Raw genomic sequence first — 17326 nt, forward strand, 5'->3', positions numbered from 1 at the left:
TTTCGGTCTGTCCTGTGGGATTATACTACCATCTGATGTTAACTGTAATGTACTACACCGCTTGTTCAATCCCTCCAAAACGAGATGGGATGGATGAAGGGGCTTCCTTTACAAATATTTGGTCAAATTCTTAGTTATTTGGTAACAAATGCAATCACGAGACAAATAATGTATTAAATATCTAATACAGGACACTAAATACTGTATTAACTATTTATTATGAAAGTCATGCTTTTTACCAATGTTATTCATTAGTTGAAATGAAAAAAAATCTGAGACTTTGCCTTTTTAAAGGGGCAATCGGTAGTTGAAACAACAACCACACCCCTCCCCTTTCGGGAAAAAGCTGAGGGATGGGACTGGATAAGTGTAACCACTCTCAAATTCATAGACAGAGCTATGAATACTGACCATCCATGATATGAACATGATAATTGTAACCATGTTTGGAGGCTATATAATGTTTGTTTACAAACATTGGAATGAAAGAAGAAAAGCGAATATTTTGGATTCTGATGCGGGAAAGACAGCTGTACTAAGCTCATTAGATATTTACAAGGTATATTCTTCAAGAATCAATGGGTACATATCATTAATTTATACGTCCAAAAACAGATGTAGCAACTGCAGATTGACTTTTTAATGGACCATGACGGGCCATGACGTCAGAAGCCATCTTCAAAGGACTACGGATCCGAGCAGAGAACCGGGTACCCTCCCTACCTTGTACCGGATTATGCTGCATGGGACTGCATCACAATAACAACACAACAGTTAAAGATTCTACATATCCGTGATGAGACAATACACCACTTCCCGGGACAGGGGAGGCTCCTGCGTGGCCTGCTGCCAAGTTTGCATTTTCGCGTTTACTGCATTTCTCATTGTGGCTGAGCGGACTGCGCGTAAGTTTATAGCACTGCCGTTACCGAGAACGACCGAAACACACCTCTCCGGTGATGGAGATAGGCCTGTTATATCTCTCACCACACCTAGGCTACACGTCAAATCATATCAGTACAGGGTTATACCACGAAAGGCTGCATGCATAAAGGTTTAATTAATTCATATTTCCTAAAGTATAAAAATGTTAATCTGCATTTCCAGATACATTCGAATCTTTATAGGTGCGTGTATCACTGGTGTTGTTTTTCTATATTTACCCAGATGGTTATGAAACCATGCAGCAGCACAGCCGCGAACACATTGCAGCTGTAGCTTTAGTTATGCTAATAGAAAAGTGGCTCATTTTTGTCATATTCGAGCGCCTTTTTCTGGGTGCCATGAATGGATAGCGGATTGGAGGGACCCGACTCTACCCTCTCTCCTATACCGCCCATCTGGTCCGGCAGATGGTTCATATTGCCGAGACAGGAGAGGGAGAAAGAGGGAGGGTAGGGGAAGAGAAAGAAAATGCAGATCTGAAGGGAGAGAGCACTGCATCGTTCGTTCAGTGGTTCTCCCAGACATGAGGAGCGTGCATTTTGTAGCCAATTAGAGATACGGAAACAGCGCAGAATCTCCCAGACCCTACCCTGGCCTCAGCCTATAGTCGTGATGGAGGTCGCACACACACATACTATGCTGAAACTGCACTTGTTCAAATGCTTAGCACGTTTGTGGTCTCGAGTCAGAACAAATGTTAATTAGGATATTAATTACACATTAGTTCGATGTTAATTACATATTGATGACATTTTGCCTGTTCACATTTGTACATAAACACCGTCAGCAAGTAGATTACAAACAAAAGTGTACATTTGTGTAGATGTACTTACTTACCTGTGCGTGTGTCTCCACAGTGATCTACTGTTTCGTGTACTACCTGTGGGTGGGGCATAACTATTGCTATGGCCACTGGGCGGGGCTTACAGCCTTGTTTCTCCTCCCTGGATGGGGCCCCCAGTTGCTAAGTTGGCTGTGGTACCAGGCAGATGGACGTATATGCAGCAAAGATCTCAAATGGACTCACATCCTGCACCTGGGCATCTTTAGAAGGTAATGTACTACATAGCAAATGGAGCTGTGTTGATTTTTCAGTGTAACATTTCAAGTGTTAAATTCACGCTGCAAGTGGCATAAAAGAGCGTTGGTGTTAATAAACAGAGTTATTGTTTTACACTGTGGAAAGTATAACAGTCCCATACACATCATTATATTTCCCAGCATGCTCTACTGTAGGTATAATCTTTAGGATTGTTTTAATATCTGTATTTGCATGTACATTGATTCATCTTATACACTAAGATAAATAACATACATTTTCAAAACAAATCCAACCAGTTAGTTAGATTTACTGCACCCGTTACTGATTTAAATGGTTTACGTCTTTAGGTCATCTTTTTTATACATTTTTCTAACCCTGACAGCCATTCTGAATGCAGTTTGTGGGTGAATAAAAACTGTTGGATATCCTAACTCTGGATTTCAATAGGAATTACACATCACTTTGCAAGCCAGCATAATGTGACTTGCAGGCCTGATGTGGCCTGTAATCCTGGAGTTTCCTAACACTACTGTGTTAAGGCGTCCGCATCCTTCCCCTCTGAAACAGTTCGAAACAGTTTGTGCATATATTATGATAGTTTGTGACATTTTTGTTAGTTTTGGCCTTCGGCAAGGGTTTGTGAAGACAAAAAAATTCTCGAGGCAACGCCGAAGATCAGAAGCCGAAGTCTACGCCGATTCGACGGTGATTGGTCAACAGTAGGGATGCTTCAATAAAGTGTTTGTTGTCATTCAACGATAGACGACTCGTTTTCATGAATTTTTTTAACTTGAGAAATACTGCACCAAACATCCTAGTTAGATGTACAATTACACAACTAAGCTTTTCTCTGCAAAAAGAAGAAACTGAAGATCTTGTACAACGCTGTGTACTACTCCCTTCACAGAACAGTACAAACTGGCGCTAACCAGAGTAGAAATAGGAGTAGGAGGCCCCGGTGCACAACTGAGAAAGGGGACAAGTACATTAGAGTGTCTAGTTTGAGAAACAGATGCCTCAAGTCCTCAACTGGCAGCTTCATTAAATAGTACCCACAAAACACCAGTCTCAACTGGTGGCGACTCCGGGATGTTGGCCTTCTAGGCACGGTTCCTCTGTCCAGTGTCTGTGTTATTTTGCCCATCTTAATCTTTTCTTTTTATTAGCCAGTCTGAGGCCAGCATCCCGGAGTCACCTCTTCACTGTTGTCGTTAGGACTGGTGTTTTGCAGGTACTATTTAATGAAGCTGCCAGTTGAGGACTTGTGAGGCGTCTGTTTCTCAAACTAGACACTCTAATGTACATGTCCTCTTGCTCAGTTGTGCACCGGGGCCTCCCACTCCTCTTTCTATTCTGGTTAGAGCCAGTTTGCTCTGTTCTGTGAAGGGAGTAGTACACAGCATTGTACGAGATCTTCAGTTTCTTGGCAATTTCTCGCATGGAATAGTCATCATTTCTCAGAACAACAATAGACTGACGAGTTTCAGAAGAAAGTGCTTTGTTTCTGGCCATTTTGAGCCTGTAATCGAACCCACAAATGCTGATGCTCCAGATACTCAATTAGTCTAAAGAAGGCCAGTTTTATTGCTTCTTTAATCAGTACGATAGTTTTCAGCTGTGCTAACATAATTGCAAAACGGTTTTCTAATGATCAATTAGCCTTTTAAAATGATAAACTTGGATTAGCTAACACAACGTGCCATTGGAACACAGGAGTGATGGTTGCCTCTGTACGCCTATGTAGATATTCCATTAAAAATCATCAGTTTCCAGCTAAAATAGTCATTTACAACGTTAACAATGTTTACACTGTATTTCTGATCAATTTGATGTTATTTTAATGGACCAAAAAATGTGCTTTTCTTTCAAAAACAAGGACATTTCTAAGTGACCCCAAACTTCTGAAAGGTATTGTACTGTCGTGGCCAAACGTTTTGAGAATGACACAAATATTCATTTTCACAAAGTCTGCTGCCTCAGTTTGTATGATGGCAATTTGCATATACTCCAGAATGTTATGAAGAGTGATCAGATGAATTGCAATTAATTGCAAATCCCTCTTTGCCATGCAAATGAACTGAATCCCCCAAAAACATTTCCACTGCATTTCAGCCCTGCCACAAAAGGACAGGCTGACATCATGTCAGTGATTTCCTCGTTAACACAGGTGTGAGTGTTGACGAGGACAAGGCTGGAGATCACTCTGTCATGCTGATTGAGTTCCAATAACAGACTGGAAGCTTAAAAAGGAGGGTGGTGCTTGGAATCATTGTTCTTCCTATGTCAACCATGGTTACCTGCAAGGAAACACGTGCCATCATCATTGCTTTGCACAAAAAGGGCTTCACAGGCAAGAATATTGCTGCCAGTAAGATTGCACCTAAATCAACCATTTATCGGATCATCAAGAACTTCAAGGAGAGCGGTTCAATTGTTGTGAAGAAGGCTTCAGGGTGCCCAAGAAAGTCCAGCAAGCGCCAGGACCGTCTTCTAAAGTTGATTCAGCTGCGGCATCGGGGCACCACCAGTACAGAGCTTGCTCAGGAATGGCAGCAGGGGCCTCCCGGGTGACGCAGTGGTTAAGGGTGCTGTACTGCAGCGCTAGCTGCGCCCCCAGAGACTCTGGGTTCGCTCCCAGGCTCTGTCGTAACCGGCCGCGACCGGGAGGTCTGTGGGGCGACACACAATTGGCCTAGCTTCGTCCGGGTTAGGGAGGGTTTGGCCGGTAGGGAAATCCTTGTCTCATCGCGCACCAGCGACTCCTGTGGCGGGCCGGGCGCAGTGCGCGCTAACCAAGGTTGCCAGGTGCACGGTGTTTCCTCCGACACATTGGTGCAGCTGGCTTCCGGGTTGGATGGCGCTGTGTTAAGAAGCAGTGTGGCTTGGTCGGGTTGTGTATCGGAGGACGCATGACTTTCAACCTTCGTCTCTCCCGAGCCCGTACGGGAGTTGTAGCGATGAGACAATATAGTAGCTACTAAAAAACAATTGGATACCACGAAATTGGGGAGAAAAAAGGGGTAAAAATTCAACAACCAAAAAAAAAAGAAAAAAGAAAGGAATGGCAGCAGGCTCAATGATTTTGATTTGGAAATCTGTTCTAAAGTATTCCTACAAATAATAGAGAGATATATGTGATTGTATTCAAATGTAAGCAAGGTTTGTAATGATTATGTTTTAGTCAAATATTATATCTGTTTGGGCTTTTTGCGGTCTACAAATTATTTTAATTATATTTCGGCCCCCTGATCATCCACTCAAGAAAAAATTGGGCCACGGCTGAATCTAGTCCCTACCATACAGTGTTAAAACAACACCCAAAATGACTTACTGTAACAGTGTTTTAGTTTAACACTAATATATATATATATATATATATATATGCAGTTTACATTTTCTACACTACAGAGTGTTACATTAACACTATAATCAGAGCACTTTTTACACTCAGAGATAGTGTTAAAATGAACTATATAAGTGTTGATTTAACACTGCAAATTTTGCTGTGTGCTACTGTAGTACCTCTTTAGGGTTAGGGGTCAGAGGTGAGAGGTCAGTGATGAAACAAAAACACTGAGCTGAACTCTGTGTTGAAGTGTCTCACTCCCTCTAACTCTGTTGTGTGTGTGTGTGTGTGTTCCAGGTTATGGGAGACTATGACATCCACTGGAGAGGATCGGTGTAGTGAGATAATGCAGCAGGCTGATGTTTCAGCTCTCCGCCTGTTGGAGGCACTGGTGGTAACTCTGCCACAGACTGTCTTGCAGACATATGTCCTCATCTGTACCGATGTAGGACTCTCTTCACCAGGTACTACTTGTCTGTGTGTGTGTGTGTGTCTGTGTGTGTGTTTGATACAATCACCCTACAGAGTATTCATATTATCTATCCCTCTACCTCTCTCCCCAACCTCTTTCTCTCTCTCTCGCGCTCTCTCTTCAGTGTCAGTGTGTTTTGCGGTGTGCCTGCTGTCCCTGGCCTGGGCCTTAGTGTTGTATGCCAGAGCCTGTTCCCTCATCAGACCTGGACATCTCCCCATGACCCCTGCTGCTATTGCCTGTAGACTGCTCTGGAGGGTAGGAGGGCTGGCTGGGCTGGGTGTGTGTTTGTGTGTGTGGAAGTGTGTGTGTGATAATAACAGACTTATTGTCTTGTGTTTAGGTCAGTATGTTGGGAGCACGTCTCGCCACCCTCACTCTCTTCACACGCCTGTTCCGCCAGTGGGTACTTGGTGTTATTGGTGAGTGTGTGTATATATGTGTGTGTGTGTCTCTTTTAGTGTGCATTTGTAGATAGATGTGTGTGTGTGTGTGTGTGTGTGTGTGTGTGTGTGTGTGTGTGTGTGTGTGTGTGTGTGTGTGTGTGTGTGTGTGTGTGTGTGTGTGTGTGTGTGTGTGTGTGTGAACATTCAGTGATGTTTGTCCTGCTCCTGTGTGTCTCAGGTCTTCACTGGTTGGGTGCTACGTTCTGGTTGGTGTCGCAGCAGAGTGACATCATTAAAACGCCATTGCACTGGCGCCTGTTCAACCTGGTTCTGGGAGCTGTTCACATCTTCCTCTTCCTCAACGTCAAAGACGGAGCCTCCAGATGCCGCATGGCCGGCTTCTACTTGGTGTGTGTGTGTGTGTGTGTGTGTGTGTGTATGTGTGTGTGTGTGTAACTCTCTCTACTCTCTCCTGCAGGCCATGTTTATCGAGAACGCTCTTCTTCTGCTGGCAGGTTCCGACTTCTTCAGTGTTGCATCATGGGATAGCATGGGTATCCCAGCCGCCGTGTTCTGTAGTTTCCTCATTGGTGAGACACGCACACACACACACACACACACGCACGGGCGCGCGCACACACGCACACACACTCATACTCACACACTCATATGTCGGTCTTTGTTATTACAGGAGTGATAGCTTTAGTCCTGTACTACCGGTTCCTCCACCCTAAGTCCTTTGAGATCTTCCAGAGCATACGTCACCATGGAATGGGCGGAGCTTGTGCAGTCCGGGGCTCTTCTCTCTCATTGGAAGAGAAGAGCCATCGCCACAGTCAACTTGTGGGTGGCGGGAATCTGCTGGAGCTCCCTAGCCAATGGCAGGGCTGGAAGCACCACCACTGGTTGCTGATTCGCCTAGCCATGAAGACAGGTGATGTGGCTAGAATAAGCCATGCCTATGGTGAAGGGGGATTGGTCAGGCTGCTGGGACTAGAGGAAGAGACTCTGCCAAGGTCCCCAGACATTCCGCAACGTTCTCTCAACGTTCCACAAGATTCCCCCATCGTTCCACAATCTTCTCCCATCGTTCCCCAGGTTGACGAGGTCAGACAGGTGGAGGAGGTGAGATGAGCACCCAATTCCATTTTTCCCCCTTCTCCTTGAAGTGTATCCTTGACAGGTTATTGTTTTGGTCAAGTTTCTGTGTCATGTTTAGATGTTCAAAACGCCGATATTTTCCAAATAAACCCGCACTCTGGTATCTGCTTTTGAATGGGTGCAGATGTATTTGCTATTCTCTATTCTCTACTACTGTTGGATGTTCTCTGATAAGTTATCTATTTCCTGGATGTGAAAACAGGACAAATATAAGCACCAACCAAATTATTATTATTATAGAATATCATTCACCATAGCTGTCCTTCTTCTTCCTAGATTATAAAGGCAGCCCCAGCCAGAGACATCATCAGTGAGGTGAGACAGGCAGTGAGACAGGGGGAGGTGAGACATGTGCTGCCCTCACCCTCTCCCATCCAGGAAGTCAACCCGCCGCTGGTGGAGGTCCTAGTTGAGGAGGTCAGAGGTCACCTCTCTGAGCCCTCCAACCCGCAAGACGACTCCAGCCCCCCTCATTCCAGTCCCCCTCCCTCTGAAGAACGAGATGAGGAAGACTTCCAGAGCGCAACCTACTGCTCCCCCACACCCTCTTCACCCAAGTACCCAGACTACCGCCACATCGACAGCAACGTGGTCACCTCGAACACCGAAGGGTCATCTTCTGCGGGGTCACTGGATGCCAGACGTGATTTGTCTCCAGAGAGATCACCGTCCCTGCTGTTGGGCATGGGAAGCCCCCAGCGGAACTTTAACCCCACGGAGTCTGGCACCGCCTTGTACTTCAGCACTGACGCAGTCTCCCCATCCAGTGGCAGTTACCTGGGCTGGGGCTCTGAGCTGTCGCCCATCTCCACCTACCGGAGACCCTACCGCATCAGGGAGCCCCTCTTTACCTCCACCCCCAGACAGGAGCCTCGTGCTGTTCCAGAGGAACCAGGTCCTAGCCCCTCTACCACCGCCAACACCACCACGCACGCTAGAAAACAACTGGTCCAGTTTGTAGACCATAGAGAAAAATTGATCTAAAGGAGGACAATGGGTGGAGTGAGATGATCAGACCTGGTCAAATACATGTAAAATACTCTCAAATACTTATTAAGGTGTATTTGATTTAGCTTGACCGGGGTGGAGCTGGGTGGGTGAGGTTTACACTTTCGGGACTATTTAATTGGTTCCATTGTACCACTGTTCCATTCCATTCCAAGCTAAATCAAGTGTGCCTAAAGTATTTAAAAGTATTTAACATTATTGTATTTGACCCAGGTCTAGAGATGATAAAGAACACAAAATATAGAGAATATGTTACAAGATATATGACGTTAGCCTGAGTGTCAGGCTGGTTCTGTATTCAACAGTGCTATTACAAAATTGTTGTCATGCCAGACAACTGGTCTATTACTAGCCAAGGGCTTGTTGACTAAATTAGAACCAGCTCGGCACCCAGGTTAGCCAGACGTGTTTCACACTAAATAACAATAGCTTGTCTTGAGTATCCATTTTAATTAGCCGGTGTGAGGTTGTGAATCCACATGTATCTATCACACACAGACACACTAACAGAGAAACTGCACTGGAAGTAGTCTTTAGTGAAGGAACAGAGGGATGTCCTTTTGCTCTTAGGCCCTGATTCAATCAATCACAGATTAAGAAAACTGCACTGTGAGTATGCTCAGAATGTCCATGCAGTATTATTTTAATAACAGATGCGGTTTCATGTTGACATTGAATGATAATGTCCGTGAGAGTAATGGCGTGTGTGGTGTGTCAGATTTAACATGGTTAACGCCTCTGCTAGAGGATATACCATAGAAATAGAATCTAAAACTAGAATCTAAAACTAGATTATATTTCTATGACATAGAAATTGTGAGTGAACCCTCAGTGTGGTTTACTTTATGCTATGGATTGAATTAGTGCCATCATAAAGCGTTATGATTCATCTGTAGGCTATGATAGCTTAAGTTGGGGTTTATTAAGGTTTGACAGAGAAGAGAGTTCATATGTTTGTCTTTGCTTCTTTCTTTCTTGTATATAACTGCAATAATTTGAGGCAGTTTGCACTTTTACGAGGTATTATGATATGATTGGGATAATTGAAGGGGTGCTAATAGTTAGTCAATGGAGACGCTCTGATCACATGTTAGGTTTTACTCTACTATTATAGGCTACTGTATTCATACATTCATTATTATAGTATTCAAATGTGATATTTAATCTAAAGGTAACCTAACAATAATACGTCATGTACGTAAATACTTTCATTATGTGAAATTTTAAACGATATTCTTACTCTTATTTACAATTTGTTTACAGCTAGTCCCGACATGTCAAGCAGACCTTTAAGTCTGATAGGTACTAGTATTTAAATATATACAAAATTATTCAAATGTGTTCAGTGTTCAATTCATTTCGGTCAGTATAGGTGCTATTTCTAAATCTCAAATTTACCTCAAATGGCGAAGATATAAGATCTTTGTGAACCATTGTCAGAAGAAATAATTTATATTTCTGTGAGACAGGAGAAAGATCCAACTAATCGTATCTATTCACGTGGCATCAAAGCAGACTGTATCTATCAGTGTGGAAGTGCCTGAAACAAGCTGCTAGTAGTATTGATGAGCTTCCGGATCCTCTACAGCCTGGTCCTATTCCTATCCCTATCCTATCCCCCTAAGGGGGCCCTTTGTTCCTAGAAGGGGCCAGGGAGAGAAATAGAGCTAGGCCAATCTAGAGGTTATAGGTCATGTGCTGCTATGGATGTTTGGAGGTCAGTGTTATCAGAATGTTGTGTTTTTTACATTGTTTTTTACTGTCGTTTATTTTTTGTTTGATTGTGTTTATAGTGAATTCAGAACTAACTTTGTCCCCAGGCTCAAGAGAGAGAGAGACAGCTCGGGACGAGATCAGTTCAGAACTATTGTTTTATCTCTGTTGATATAAAGGGAATGTGTGAGCTACCTAGAGCTGAGGAAAATGGTACTACTGCATGCTCGTCCTTATTTTTACACAGCCTGTCAAAGACAGTGTACTGTATCTAATGATAGATGTGAAAAGATAAATCACTTACATACACGTTGCATTAACCAGCTTTTAGAATGTATGTCCATGCAAAGTTAATATACTAGCTAATATAGCCTACTAATATCAGTATGGACTTTTAAATGTATCTTGGTGCACAAACACGCTTTAGAATGCTATCTCAATGCCTGGCTTGATAAGGAAATAATCAGCGCTTGCCTTGTAGAAACGACAGCATCAGCTGCAATGGCTGTCAGTCTCATTGCCTTATCTGTATATGCTCGTCACAATGAATGGAAGGGTGCACTTCAATTTCCAGCTTCCTGCATTGTATACATCTTCTTTTTTTTTTTTGCCCACATTTACTGTATGAAATGTGTACAGAAGTGTTGTCCAGTAGTGTGATTCACTGTGTTTTGACTCGGTAAAGTTTTGTATCTGTACTTGACAATGTATTAATAAGATCTTGTTGTTGTTATTATTGTTACACCAGGTGAACGTGATGCATCTGATTGCCTCATCTAATGTCGTTATTCAAATAATATAATGGTTATTCATAATTGTATAAAGTACACCTGAATAAACACTAGCGTTACCACGATGGAAGGATGCTGTCGCTGTTGTTTATCTAGTCATGCAGACAACCAGGGTTCAAGCCCAATCTGTCACACCTTTATTCTGTTTCTTCATGATTATCTAATAAGTTGTTTGTCAGCTGAGTTAAACGAACAGAGGAACAGAAAGAAGACTGATCATTCATTCGTTACACAATAGCTTTGCTGTGGTTTATGTATTTTGCCCTCTGATGCTTTATTTTATATGATGACTTGGCTTGTTTTGCAGTCACAAGTTGTTCTTGAAACGCAGTCTTTTGTGTAGAAAGTGTTAGTAAATGCAAATCCTATAGGCCTACGTTTCTGCTTTACCTGCATCGAGGGGCCTGTTCAGGAGGAGTGTATTTATTTAACTAGGCAAGTCAGTTAAGAACAAATTCGTATTCTTATAAAATGACAGCCTACCAAAAAGCAAAAGGCCTCTTGCGGGGACCGGGGCTGAGAATAAAAATAAATGTAATTAAAATATAGGGCAAAACACACATCACGACAAGAGAGACAACACAACATGACATAAAGAGACCTAAAACAACAACATAGTAATGGTAGCAACAACATGGCAACAGCCAACATGTTAGCACCCCAAAACATGGTCCAAACATTATTGGGCTAGAACTGTCTGACATTGTGCACATTTCATCTCGCCTGAATATATCCCCTACTTATCATAGTTGTTATAAATAAATAGGCCTATAGTGGTTAAATCACGGGCCTATTGTATCAATTTACTCGTTACCAAATCTAACGTGCATCTGCAAGAATCACGAGGGATACGCCAGAGGCTCGTGACAAGTCACGTGATTCGCCGGAATTGAACGTCAGACTCGGGAAGGCGAAAGCAGTTTAAGAAAGGTGCACGTGTAGTGTAATTGTTATTCGGTACACCGGACAAGCAGACAACAGGTAACGTATCTGAATTCACAACTTGGGGAATGTTAATGTAGCTACAGGAACTGGCAACATCGTTAGCTAGTTTACGGTAACTACTGTAGGCAACAATAGCTACACTAACGTTAATTCGCAAGCTAGCAAGATTGTCCTCTTGGATAAGACAACAATGGATAGATAACGTTAGCTAGTTATTTATTTCCTGATGTACATTTTGTTGTGACACACAGATCGATATCAATGTTACTTAGAATGACTTAACGTTATGCGGTTTGAAACGCGGCGGTGTTGTTTTGGGCGGTGTCTCTGTCAGCCAGCTAGTTACTTTCAGAGTGCCAGTTCTGAAATGGGTTGATGGCAACCTGATGCTATTCTCGTCTCACAACTTGTTTTCGCTATACGCGTGTGCGCGCTATGAGTTGTGCGATTACAATCTGCAATGACTAGAACTCTCAATACCTTTTCTCAAAGGCATTTTCTGAAAGGGTTCGGATAAATTCCCTACCCTATGTAAGCAACATGTCTGGACTGGTATGTAACGGAAATCCTGGTTTCAATGTAAACAAGTCTGATAGCCCTGGATAAGAAATTGAAAGCCAGACACTCCCTTAGTAATTGGATCTCAAAGTGACTCTTGTGGTGTCCGAAGTCAAGTGATCTGAAGTGCCTGGGCCACCCCCCATTTCATATGCAGTGTTCTTCACTCCTGTCCTGGTCACCCTGTGTACAGGCATTTTGTCCAAGTCTACTAGCCAAATACTTAATTCAACCAACGAACTTAATGTCTTGATGGTTATTTGATTGAGTAGCTAGCTCAATCGTGTGTGTTGGTGTTTAGCCAGAGCGAAATCCTGTCCGTACAGGTTCTATCTAGACCGTTATATGCGGGTGCTTGCAGACCGACCAACCAACGTTTGTCAGTTAATTTCCCATGTGATGAGGCTAGTGATTCATGTCAAAGCAGAACAATAAGGGTCACTGCTGAGAAATACTCTTTCCATTTCCTCTGTGGGTTTATGAGTGGGTGGGTACAATTTGTGGTGCGTTCCAACAGGAATCTGTAACAAAACTTCGTAGATAACAAGGTTGGTAACAAACAACGAATACAAAGTTGTATAGCGGCAGAATAAGATGGCTATTTAATCACGTTTTCACTCATTTTTTTCGGGAATAAACAAGTTATGTCCTCACTCTGGTAGCCTATGGACAAACATTAAGAATAAGCTACGTGGTGAGTAGATGCCTATTCGGCAGCTAGTTAGCTAGGTGAATTGATCATGTTACTTTGTATGCCTTTGTTGGCATCCTTGTACCTTACGAAGTTTTTGGAACAGATTCCTTTTGGAACGTTCCACCCTTTATGAATGCCTGTTTTGACAGAAGTTCAGGTATTTTCCCCTTACTAAACGCCCTGTTTATCTCCTTTTGAGACTAGTTTAGACGTGGTTGGAGTTACCCTAACCTCGACCTACTGATGGAAGACATGGTGCTGCTTTATCAATTGCCAATGGGATAGCTTGTTGCACCAGTCTCAGACAGGATGGAAAAAAATGTCTTTATAGGCATGTAGCAATACCCCTAACTTTAATCAAGTCAAAAAATGAAATCTGAAAATCTTGGTGAGTCATATGTTCCTCTACCATATGACCAGTGGTCCTGTGCTTTAGAGAAGTTATTGCTACTGGCCCTGCCTATTAGGGAAGTAGTACTTGGCTGCCTGCCTGGCTGAATATTGTCAATGCTGAGTTCAGAGGAGTCCTAGGCAGTCATGTTTTCGAGGGGAATTTCATGTTGAACTACTTGCCCCTTTCTAGATGATTTTGCTGCTGACTTATGCCTGCCATGTGACTTCAATATATATATATCTGAACCATACACACACACCACACCCTCTGCCCTGGTATTGATCTGTGGGTTTGAGCCAAGTCCCCCCCCCCCCCCTCCAGTTAAACGGAAGACCTCTTCTTTCTGTCCTCTTGATCTGATTGTGCTGAGTGGTCTGTTCTGTGGCCTTGCTCTTAAGAGCTGCTTTAGTTCAGCTCACGTGTTTGTGTCCCTGCATGACTGCATGCTCACGTCACAACACTTGTGACTACCTGACGCCGGTCTGCATGTGGTATTAGCTTTGTTATTAACTAGGCGATTACGTACCAAACTTGTTGATTAGGGCCTAGCCTTCACCTTTACAAGGATCACATGGAGTGGAGATATAACGGATGTGAAACGGCTAGCTTAGTTAGCGGTGGTGTGCGCTAAATAGCGTTTCAATCGGTGACGTCACTTACTCAGACCTTGAAGTACTTCCCCTTGCTCTGCAAGGGCTGCGGCTTTTGTGGAGCGATGGGTAACCATGCTTCGTGGGTGACTGTTGCTGTGTGCAGAGGGTCCCTGGTTCGCGCCCGGGTATGGGCGAGGGGACGGTCTAAAGTTATACTGTTACAACAGTTGGTGGAAGAATTCCCATCGTCAGTCGACATCTCGGTAAATGTGCCACATTCCACATTTAGTTAAGTCTAATTTCCACCTGTGGGTGTCTAGATACGGGGTTGACTTCGTCTGGGCACGCAAATGTCCAAAACTACATTGCCTTACTCTTCTTTAGTTTGCACTCCAGTTCCCATGATGCCTTCATGTCCTTACAGGAAGTGATGTGGTGTGTGCTGTTGCTGGTGTCTGGGCTGTCAATCAGCTGGGCACGGCCCCGCCTACCTCCGCTCTCCCATGAGATGGTAAACTACATCAACGAGGCCAACACTACATGGAAGGCTGGCCACAACTTTCATAATGTGGACTACAGCTACGTCAAGAAGCTGTGTGGCACCCTGCTCAAAGGACCCAAACTCTCCACCATGTGAGTGTCAGCTGTGTGTGGGTTGTATTGAGGGAATGTACTAGCTAGTGTGTTGGTGCTGAATCGAGAGACTGCAAGAAGGAAGTGAGAAGTTGCTCAACTTCAGGCTGATTCCACCAACACTACACAGTAACGGTACACATGTTCAGTCTTGGTCCTCTCCTGTTATTCTCTCCCCTCTTTCTCCATGGCTGTCTCTCTGGAGGGTTAGTGTGTAAGGTAGGTTGTAGCATGTAGGGTTAATGACCACCTTGTTCTCTCCTCTGTAGGGTGCAGTATACAGGGGACATGGAGCTGCCTAAAAACTTTGACCCCAGACTGCAGTGGCCCAACTGCCCCACTCTGAAGGAGGTCAGGGACCAGGGCTCCTGTGGCAGCTGCTGGGTAAGAACACACACTGATATTCCTGTGACTGATCTGTGAAGTTGACTGCGTGTTTGACATGCTTGTTCCTCTGAAGGCGTTTGGTGCTGCGGAGGCCATCTCAGACCGCGTGTGTATCCACAGCAACGCCAAAGTCAGTGTGGAGATCTCCTCTGAAGACCTGCTCAGCTGTTGTGAAAGTTGTGGCATGGGGTATGTGCATATAAATGTTTCTCGTTCACCTGCTCTGTGCAAGGAATCGGAGGTTGGTGGGATTTGTGCGCTTGCAATGTTAACTGTCTGTGTTCTTAGATGTAATGGTGGTTACCCCTCTGCTGCGTGGGACTTCTGGACTAAAGAGGGGCTGGTCTCTGGAGGACTCTATGACTCTCACATTGGTGAGTAGTGAGCACACTTTCTCACTGTTTCCCCACAGTTGTCCCTACTCTATCCCCTTTGAGCATCATGTGAAACGCACTTATTCTCTGTCTGGTCTCCTCTCAGGTTGCAGGCCCTACTCCATCCCTCCCTGTGAGCACCATGTCAACGGATCACGACCCCCCTGTAAAGGAGAGGAGGGTGACACCCCACAATGTACCAACCAGTGTGAGCCGGGATACACACCTGGCTACAAGCAGGACAAGCACTTCGGTAAGACACATGCATTATGTATTACTTTGAAAATGAGTGATTTAATCTGTACTGTTAGTGTATTCAAGCAAGGCTCTGGCCCATGGAGATGCACATGCCCTTTCTCCTGTCCTCTAGGTAAGCGTTCGTACAGTGTGCCCTCTGACGAGAAGGAGATCATGAAGGAGCTCTACAAGAATGGGCCTGTAGAGGGTGCTTTCACTGTCTATGAAGACTTCCTGCTCTACAAGTCTGGTGAGGTCACGCACTTATTTTCCACTCTTTTGCTTTCATTTAACCACTCACTTTTCACTCTATCAAACATTTTTCCTATTTCTCACACCCTAACACTTATCTCTCTATAGGTGTGTACCGGCATGTCTCTGGTAGTGCAGTAGGAGGCCATGCCATTAAGGTCCTAGGCTGGGGAGAGGAGGGGGGAACTCCTTACTGGCTGGCTGCTAACTCCTGGAACACTGATTGGGGAGATAATGGTGAGACACTCGGTCAAATAAGACCTCACCTGTTGAGAAATAGCTTTTTCTGGTGTCTAATGTGTGTATTTTCTCTCCCGTCTCTCAGGTTTCTTCAAGATCGTGCGAGGTGAGGACCACTGTGGCATCGAGTCTGAGATGGTGGCTGGCATCCCTTTGTAACCATGACAATGTTAACAGAATGTGATGAGGCGGCTGCAGATGCGCCGGTTTCCTGTCCACTAGACAGAGACCCGGCAACTCTGTAGTTCCAAAATAATTTAAGAGAAGGAAACTCCACCCTATCAGAGGGAAAGATGGAGCTACTACCATATTGCTCATACCTGTCCTATTCTGATTTGCTTCAGATCTGAGTAGTGTAAGAGTAGTGGCTAGGGTTCTATTTGGACCATGGCTTAGTCTATTTTTAGTTCAATGTTTCACTTTTTTTGAACTACAGGACAGAACACTACTAATGTCTGTGGTACAGTGTTACCTATGGCTCATGTTACGTGTGACCAGCTGTCTTGGGGTGGCTCTGGGTCAATGTCACACCGGGTGTCTCTAGTGGCCTCCTCTTGTATCTGACAACACAGAATGGGTGAAGGCAATATGGAGGATCCCTGTGACGTATATGCTTTCACCTGTCCAGTTGTGTTGTCAGTGCAGGGAGAATAATCACTATAGACTATTGAGACCGTCCCCAGTGAGTATGATGTTGCCAGTGATGGCAAGGTCACTAGCTATGCTAAAATACTTCTGTCCCAGTATGCATTTATTTAATTATGCTTTTAAAGTGTTGAACCCCCTTTTTTTAGAAAATATTTTTCATTTGACGTGATCAGTTGTGCACATTTTGTTAACTTGGATCATCATTGAGAAATGGATGAGGTTTTTTTGTACTGATGGGTTGTGATTTGAATGATTTTTCTTCTAATGGTTCTCTCCTTACTCTGATCAAAAGTGTTCTGAGATGCTTGTTTGAGTTACATGATGAAATAAAAGTTTACATGTTTGACTTGGCCTCAAATCGTCATGTCCTTCAGTGGATCCCCCCCCCCCCCCCAAACGTCCACCTAACGTTCTATACATGCATGCCTCTGCATTCTGTTTTACTTTGACCCATCTGGTGACTGAATTGTCATTAGTAGGTATGGACCCATATGCACTTGTGGGTTT

At 44.0% G+C, this 17326-nt stretch overlaps 2 protein-coding genes across 2 annotated transcripts; both read left to right on the top strand.

Moving 5' to 3' along the window:
- Window positions 1–732: 732 nt before the first annotated feature.
- LOC139374174 (XK-related protein 5-like) lies at window positions 733–10929 on the top strand. Its single transcript, XM_071115187.1, has 9 exons — window positions 733–905; window positions 1803–1998; window positions 5631–5797; window positions 5930–6063; window positions 6149–6227; window positions 6430–6599; window positions 6670–6781; window positions 6883–7316; window positions 7629–10929. Exons 1-9 carry the CDS (start codon window positions 797–799, stop codon window positions 8334–8336), a joined length of 2109 nt encoding a protein of 702 aa, XP_070971288.1. The 5' UTR covers window positions 733–796; the 3' UTR covers window positions 8337–10929.
- A 799-nt stretch (window positions 10930–11728) lies between these two features.
- Window positions 11729–17170, top strand: LOC139374961 (cathepsin B-like). Its single transcript, XM_071116245.1, has 9 exons — window positions 11729–11845; window positions 14473–14681; window positions 14951–15065; window positions 15142–15257; window positions 15357–15442; window positions 15549–15695; window positions 15813–15929; window positions 16040–16168; window positions 16257–17170. Exons 2-9 carry the CDS (start codon window positions 14479–14481, stop codon window positions 16328–16330), a joined length of 987 nt encoding a protein of 328 aa, XP_070972346.1. The 5' UTR covers window positions 11729–11845; window positions 14473–14478; the 3' UTR covers window positions 16331–17170.
- Window positions 17171–17326: the final 156 nt, after the last annotated feature.

This window comes from Oncorhynchus clarkii, chromosome 19, assembly GCF_045791955.1.
Source record: "Oncorhynchus clarkii lewisi isolate Uvic-CL-2024 chromosome 19, UVic_Ocla_1.0, whole genome shotgun sequence".
NCBI lineage: Eukaryota > Metazoa > Chordata > Actinopteri > Salmoniformes > Salmonidae > Oncorhynchus > Oncorhynchus clarkii.

Bases quoted from the DNA above. Each gene is read 5' to 3' on its own strand.
- LOC139374174 (XM_071115187.1), top strand. From the start codon at position 797: ATGAGACAATACACCACTTCCCGGGACAGGGGAGGCTCCTGCGTGGCC. The intron at 906-1,802 runs GTAAGTTTATAG...GTGTCTCCACAG, and splicing joins TGTGGCTGAGCGGACTGCGC to TGATCTACTGTTTCGTGTAC. The intron at 6,782-6,882 runs GTGAGACACGCA...TTGTTATTACAG, and splicing joins GTTCTGTAGTTTCCTCATTG to GAGTGATAGCTTTAGTCCTG.
- LOC139374961 (XM_071116245.1), top strand. From the start codon at position 14,479: ATGTGGTGTGTGCTGTTGCTGGTGTCTGGGCTGTCAATCAGCTGGGCA. The intron at 15,930-16,039 runs GTGAGGTCACGC...ATCTCTCTATAG, and splicing joins CTTCCTGCTCTACAAGTCTG to GTGTGTACCGGCATGTCTCT. The intron at 16,169-16,256 runs GTGAGACACTCG...CCCGTCTCTCAG, and splicing joins CACTGATTGGGGAGATAATG to GTTTCTTCAAGATCGTGCGA.